The following is a 7,367-nucleotide window of genomic DNA, read 5'->3' as shown; positions in this document are numbered from 1 at the left end:
GCTTCAGGTAGGAGTAATTTATTGTGTACCAACAGCTTGTAGCACAAGTCTGAACCAAAGTATTTTGATAAATCCCCTAATTTGCTCCTTTAGATCCTGGATTGATGAACATCTGGTAACATGATTAGATTAATATCTTGCTTTCACACAGTGACCCATAGACTCCTTGGTATCCTTGACCAGCGACATGCCTCAGGGTGGCAGTACTGCTGCCAATTGCTTCCTAAATAAGACACTAACAAAGGAGAACAGGAATTCTGTCATGAGCGACCATACTGTAGATAATCCCTGGCCTTGGAATTTTAGCCCCTTTTAACCTGCAGTTTCGACAATTTCCAATTGTAGCATTTAATCGGTTGTTGTTTTCAGGATAAGAAGTGCAATCTGTTGGTTTCTGGGGAATTAAGAAAAAGCCTCCACTCATTTACCACCAGCTCACACCTGTTCCAAATCATTCCAAACTGATGATTTAAGCGAGACCTATAAAGACCTGCTGAAAGGCCAGGGTTACATTCAATTCAAGTGTCAACGGAGCTAAGATGGAATGGAAACCACTAAGGCAAAATAAAAATTAAATGGAAGTGCATTTGTTAGAAAGCACAATTATACACATAGGGTTGTGGGAGTCTGGAACAAATTTCTCAGTTACATTATGGAAGGTAATTCTCTGGAAGATCTCAAGAAATTACTGGATAAGGTCCATGGATCAAGAAGTTATTATGAACCAAACAGGCACGACGGGCCCAGTGCTTACCTCTCGTTGATAACCATTCTTACAGCTTTTAACGAAAAGATACAATGCATATTAAATAAATAAATAGAAGCTCGAACTTTAAATTTTGAGATTTTTATTACAAAGAAATAAACTTCAAAATATGTCTGAGCCAAAAGCCATGACTATTTAGCTTCAGCATTGCTTCAGACTCTGAGCTTTATTAGTTTACAAAGAGTTAGTGATATAAACCATCCACTGAAACAAAAAGGATTTGGTCATTTTCAGAACTTGCTACCTATAGTATAAAAAGTGAGAATTCATTTTTCAAACCAAAAAAATCATTAAAAAGGACTGCTGAAGAAGTGAGATTTAAAGGTCTTGTGCAATCATGAATCAATAAAGTCCACTTCCTATCAGCTAAGCTCTTCCAAAGGCTGGCAGGAAAGAAAGGCAACACTCCTGTCTCTGCTCAAGAGAACACAAGCAGTGAACACCAGCAATCCCTCTGCTCAAGTGGCAGACCTGCAGGGTGCAGAGAAAAGACAGTACACAGCCAGCCATCTTACAGAGGTGCAGATTATTAAAACATTCAGCTGCTGATTAAACCCATGACACTATTTCAAATTGATTCACTGCAAACCTAGAACCCCAATTATACAAATTCACAGAGTAAATTCACTGAATAAGAGGTATTACTAAGAAGAGGGCAGTTTGTCAAACATCATACTTAATAAATAGCCGACCTCCTTCAACATCTGGGGTGCAACTACATAGAAAAGCAACTGCCCAAGATAAAATCCTGTCCAAAGGCGATAATCTTGAAGTCCTGACACCTTCTGGCCATATACTAAAACAAGGTAAGGAACTCAATGGGGAAAGTGAGAGCACTGTCCAGCTACTGGAAGTGAAGCCTGTTGGATTCCAGTTTGATTGCTTTGGGGTTCCTGTGTGCAGTGCTGGCTCCACGACTCAGAAGTCCTGCCGGATGTTTTCCTTGTTCTCCTCTCCCTGCTGCTGCTTCAGCACGTACACCTCGTTCTCCAGCTGGACGATGGCACGCTCAATCTCGTAGTTCTTGCTGACCAGTGACACCCAGCTGAAAAGAGCAAAGGTCATATCAGTAAACAACCTTATTCAATATAGATTCATTTGATCAGTCTACGTTTTCTTGAATTCAAAGGTTAAGGTTGTTTAAGGCTCCAACAAAGTAATACTTTTTTTCTGCTTCTGTAAAAATATCCGGTGGCTTTAAGCACTTTGCTGTGTCAGTGACTATGAAGACATTAGCATGGGTACTGACTTGGACTCCAGCTCCCGCAGTTTTGCACCTCCCGTCAGCTGCTCGTTCTTCCTCTGCCAGTTCAGATCCTGAATCTGCTTCCTGAGATGGGGAGGAAAAATGCAAAATTACATTCAACACAAATCAACACTGCTGAACGACATCCCTTTTTGACGGGATAGCATGTAAGAGCAACAAAGTTAGGCTTTTACACTTTGACTTAGACAAGCATCAGATTTCTTAAAACACAATGTAGAAATCACTCTACATTCAACCACCAGAAATGTTTTGATTCAAATCCAGGCTAAGCCAAGTTGTGTTTTGGCTCAGTTCCCCTTCACAAGCCCAGGGGGTGAGGAAGTGCTGTCCTGCTCTGCTGTGAACCTCATTCCTTCCCACATTGGGGACAGGAGGACTCCTGGTGGTCCTCAAAGGCTAATCTGTTTAAAACAGGAAGCTCAACAAGCATTTTCTGCAGTCACAGATGAAAATGGCTATACTGGATGATCTGTTGCTTTGATTACAGAACAGTAACTACAGAAGACAGAACATTGGATAAAATCCAAGTGCCTTATGAAGACCTGAAAAGCAGATCCCCAAGTTGAAAAGGGATTGGTAACAATCTGTCTGTTACAATTCTTTAAGAAATATCCAAAAGCAAGCTCTGTAATAAAAATGACTTCATATGAAAGCAGCACAAACATGCTTTTAGATCCAACTGCTCATCAGGATGGTTACAAGAAAATCTGTGAGTTGTGATAATGAATTTATAGTATTTCATGCTGCTATCCATTCTTTCCATACTGACATGGTAAGATTTGTTCATGATGTATCATTTGGCCACATGAACAAGCTGTTTTGACTCATTCTTCAGTTTGTTTCCAAACCATACGATTTAAGTATAATGTTCTGCATTTCAGTCCGTTATTCAGTGTTGCTATCAATGGCTAACAATGTTAAATAACCCAACCAGTATTACACTTTTTTTTATACTACCACTGAAGGAGACGTCACAGGTGCAACAGGATAAGGAGAGACGATAAAATAAGGGCCTCACCTCAATCTCTGCAGCTCCTTCTGAGACATTTCAATCATGTGCAGCAGGTCTCTGTAAGAAAAAACACATACAAGTGATCAAAAAGGTCACATCACTGGTTTGTCTCGTTAGTGGTGGAAAAGGAAGCGAGGATCGAAAGAGAGGATGTGAAAGAGAAAACAAGTGAGGAGGATATGATAAACTCTACACTCCTCTCTCCTGCTCAGGCATGATAGCCAGTCCCCAGCCTGTTATGTTCTCTACCGCCCTCTTGGATTTAAAGTGCAAAATAGAAGGTTTTACAGCCCTTGTTTCACATCATCACTCACTCATTGTAGACCTTCCAGGCGTTGCTGCCATACTGGGACATGAGCTCCAGGTTCTCGATCCGCACTGCTTGGTGCTCCAGCTGGGCCATTGAGTTATTGACGCAATCCTGCCAGGCTGTGATGTCATTCTTCTGACCCGAAGAGGGAGCGGGCAGCTCGTACCTGTCCAGATCAAACAACGCCACGGCTTCAGCACAACTGCACTCAAACCCTTGGCCTGATTAGACATTCCCAACAAACCCACAAGCAAAGTAACAGAAATGAAGTATTAGAAATATAAATGGCGTACAGAGGCTGAAAAACAACAAGTGAAAAAGAAAATAAAATAATTGTGAAACCTCAAACGAAACTCATTTGAGGAGTTTGATACCTTGCGAATATTGCTTAACAGCAAACTATTTTGTTAATGAAGCAAGGAATATAAATAGTGATATCAAGTCATTTGCTACTGATTTAAAGAAACCAATAAAAACTGTAGAAGAGTGGCCTGCCAGTGCACACCTATCCTTACTGCTGACATGTACTGGCTTCCCCACATCCTCTCCATGTCCTTGGTACTGTATACAAACACATTCCGAATTGATGCTCTTCTCCTTACCAGACCACAAACAGGGAGCCTGAAGTTTCAATTGAAAAAGCATAAATTCTTATAAAAAAATGAAAGAGCAAGTTTTCAATGTATAACCAAAATGCTTTCTGCAGGATGACCACAGGAAAAAAAAAATCAAAAGCATAGGTGTCCAAATGAAACAGTACCTCTTCATGCTGAGGAGCTCCATAGGCTGTCGGGCTGCTAACCTCTCAAACTCGTTGCGCATTATTTCGGTCTGTTGAGAGAAGAGAATTAGACAAGAATTCTCTGCACCAACATGACCGTGGCACTGCGGTATTCTTAACCAGGCCAGGCTATTCTTTATCACTTCTGTTTCATGGTGCCTCTTGCATCAAAACAGCCAGAAAACTTATTTCAGAATATACCAGAGAGGAAAGAAATAAAGGGCAAAGAGTTCAAATAATGCAACAAAGTGAGAGCTTTCATGTCATCTATTGCACATTCGATGACAGGGATGAAAGTTGCAAGAGATGTAGCCAACAAAAGCCTTCCCAATATAACATTGTGACTCTCACAAAACTTTCATCCCATTTTATAACAAATGGGATAGATCTCATTAGACCTTATAACCTCCAGGCAAAGATAACCCAAGAATTTGTTTTTCTTACTACAAGGCAAAGAGATGCAACCTTGGCAGGGAAGAGAATGGCTGATGGAGGTGCCCCACCAAGGGACCATGTAGAACAGCCGGCCCCTTTTCCACTGAGCCCCCAGTAGTCACATTTCAGTTAGTTTGGAGTCAGCAACAACAGCATGCTGGTGTGGGCCTGCAGTGCTCCAGCCTCAATGGGGGTCGTACACTCACCTCAAATGCAGCGAAGTCTGGTGTGGGCAGGTAACTCAGGTAATTTTTAGTGGGTCTGTACCTGCGGGTTTCCTCTTCCACCAAAGCAGCAGCCTGAGAAGACAGGATTATTCAAAACAGTCACCCCACTTTCCTTATACCCAACCTTGTCACCAGGACGACGCAGGATGACTCGGCACTACTCCAGGACCACGGAATACAGAAAACTCTCTTTATCAGGTAACCCCAAGCATGGCACGACAGAACACGGTCATAAGCACACTGTTCTCCAGGCAGCAGCACTTCATAATGTTTTCTCATTTCACATCATGCGTCTCTGCACTGGAACTCAGTATTTCTTCAAGCAGCAAGTTAACAGCCCGCATCACTAATATTGTACAACTACCCACTACCAATGGAGTGGAGCGCACTCCTCTTCACTTTAACTTTGTGCGACTTTTTTATGCCCTAGCCTGCCTTGTCATGGTTCAAAAGCCATGCGAAACCACCGAGAACAGCCCATGGAAACTTGATTGAAAGCGTCTTTACATACTAGTCTCACTTGCTGGCTCGGCAACATCGTTACCGCAAATTGTAACAGGTAGGGGAAATCAGTGAAGATAAACAGCAAAATCATTGAGGAAAATCAGATCAACCTAAATGCCTCCAACTCCCAGAGTGTGTCCCCAGGTGTAAAAGTAATAGAATTTATCTTTTATACTCACTGCAAACTCTCTTGAAAACAATTTAGAAAGTAATTCCAAAGTAATTCTTATCTCCTGTAACACTATTTTACCATTTCCTCTGCTGGTAATGTTTATCTTCCTTATTTTATGGCTATACTGAACACATTTCTCTCAAAAGATAATAATAAACAAAGAGAGGGTTGTAAAGAAAGTTAAGAGCATCATGGAGTGTGTGACACTACTGTCAATAGCCTATGGACACTTTTTAAAGTATTTTTATATTCTGTCTCACTTGATGATATGGCATTCACACTCCTCCATCTTGGAGATGCCTCTGCAATAGACCCCCTATGCACTCCCAGACAATAGAAACGTTGTTTCTATTCTTCTATTTCTTAGCATGGAATAAAGCTTTGCTTGTTCCAATGTAAAATAACTTTTTACTCTTGAAACACTGTTGTCCTGTATTCCTTGTTGGTAATGTTGTTCTGTTTCTGTTGTATTGTCGTGTCGTAAAACAAATGTCGCCCTATACAAATATAACAACAATATAAAGAAAATAGAGCTTGAATGCATGGAAAAAAAACTACTTAAGGGAGGGAGTCGCAGGTTTCTGTATGTTCTGGACGAGCACTTGCTAACCATCTATAAGCTCAAACCATTCTTGGGAGATGGCACTGGAGACAATGCGTGCCTGCCTCTAACCACGAATGACTGATTGGCTTTCCTCAACTGCTCCAGCAGCTGCTAGAATCAAGCCTTTGAATTTACAATTCAAGCACACAGTTCTTACCGCCTCTCGGACACCAGGAGCATCGTAACCCTGGTCAAAATAAGGTAAAGCGTCCACAAAAACTTCACCGGCCACAGAACTGGTCCCCGCCATGTTGCTTACACACTCATTCAAATACGCATGTGCCCGTCTACGTCATGATGTACTGTTGCACCGCAAGGTATGGAGTATAAGCGCCGTTCAACATTTTGGATAATCCCTAAAATGTGATTCGCAAAGAACAGAGTGATAATTAAAACCTCTTTGAAAAAAGGATGATAACCATTTTCAAAGGAGAAAAGGTTACATAAAGAGATTGTACGTTTTACAATATGTGGAGCTGGTGCTGAGTTGGAGCTCTGCAGATATAATAAACCGTGAGGACATAAGAAATACACTAATTTCTAACGATTGCAAGAGTGAAAGCAAGTAAATAATTACAGCATAGAATTCAGCTGGGATTCCTATTCATAGCAAATTCCAACAACATGGCGAGAAACTGAAGAATAGGACAAAATCAGTAATTCTACCAGCACTGGGCAAAGATGAACATGTACAAGGGTTAGTCCTTTAAAACAACACAAGAATGAGTACAGGGAGTACAGAAGACGATTCTGGGGGCACTGGAAATCTTTCCATGGTAAAGGACATCTGCACAGAGCTGGGCATCAGTCGTCTTGGTAAAAGAATCCACAAAGAAATTCTGAAACATTTAAACTAGAATGAAAGAGGAGAGAAACCAAAGAAAACATGACGTTACTTAGGGAGCCAAGACCTAGAGAGAACCAAAAGGAAAAACAGAGAAAATAATCAGGCAATTATGTGCTTATGCCTTAATGCTAGGACTATCAAAAACCAATTAGATGAGATAGAAGCTACTACATTAGCAAGAAATGATGATGTTATTGGAATCAGAGAAGGGTGGCATGGAGGCGCAGTGGTTAGCATTGCTGTCTCACAGAGCAGGGGCCCTGGCTTCAATGCCGGACCTGTGGTGCTTACTACATGGAGTTTGTATGTTCTCCCCATGGTTGTGTGGGTTTTCTACCACATTCTAAAGACATACTTGTAGGTTAATAGACTGGGAAAATTGGACTTCGGTGTGAGTGTGTGTCTGTGTCTTCCTGTGGTAGAGACTGGCATGTACGGGTGT

The 7,367-nt window shown here is 41.4% G+C and overlaps 1 protein-coding gene across 1 annotated transcript; it reads right to left on the bottom strand.

The window, feature by feature from the left end:
- Positions 1–831: 831 nt before the first annotated feature.
- Positions 832–6,344, bottom strand: bcas2 (BCAS2 pre-mRNA processing factor). Its single transcript, XM_088922265.1, has 7 exons — positions 6,236–6,344; positions 4,778–4,870; positions 4,116–4,186; positions 3,360–3,521; positions 3,052–3,102; positions 2,016–2,096; positions 832–1,811 (listed from the first exon to the last, which is right to left on the bottom strand). The coding sequence occupies exons 1-7, from the start codon at positions 6,326–6,328 to the stop codon at positions 1,685–1,687; spliced, it is 678 nt and encodes a 225-aa protein (XP_088778391.1). The 5' UTR covers positions 6,329–6,344; the 3' UTR covers positions 832–1,684.
- Between the last annotated feature and the right edge of the window lie 1,023 nt (positions 6,345–7,367).

This window comes from Atractosteus spatula, chromosome 7, assembly GCF_055471065.1.
Source record: "Atractosteus spatula isolate fAtrSpa1 chromosome 7, fAtrSpa1.hap1, whole genome shotgun sequence".
Classification (NCBI taxonomy): Eukaryota; Metazoa; Chordata; class Actinopteri; order Semionotiformes; family Lepisosteidae; genus Atractosteus; species Atractosteus spatula.
This window is presented reverse-complemented; position numbering and strand designations above follow the sequence as displayed.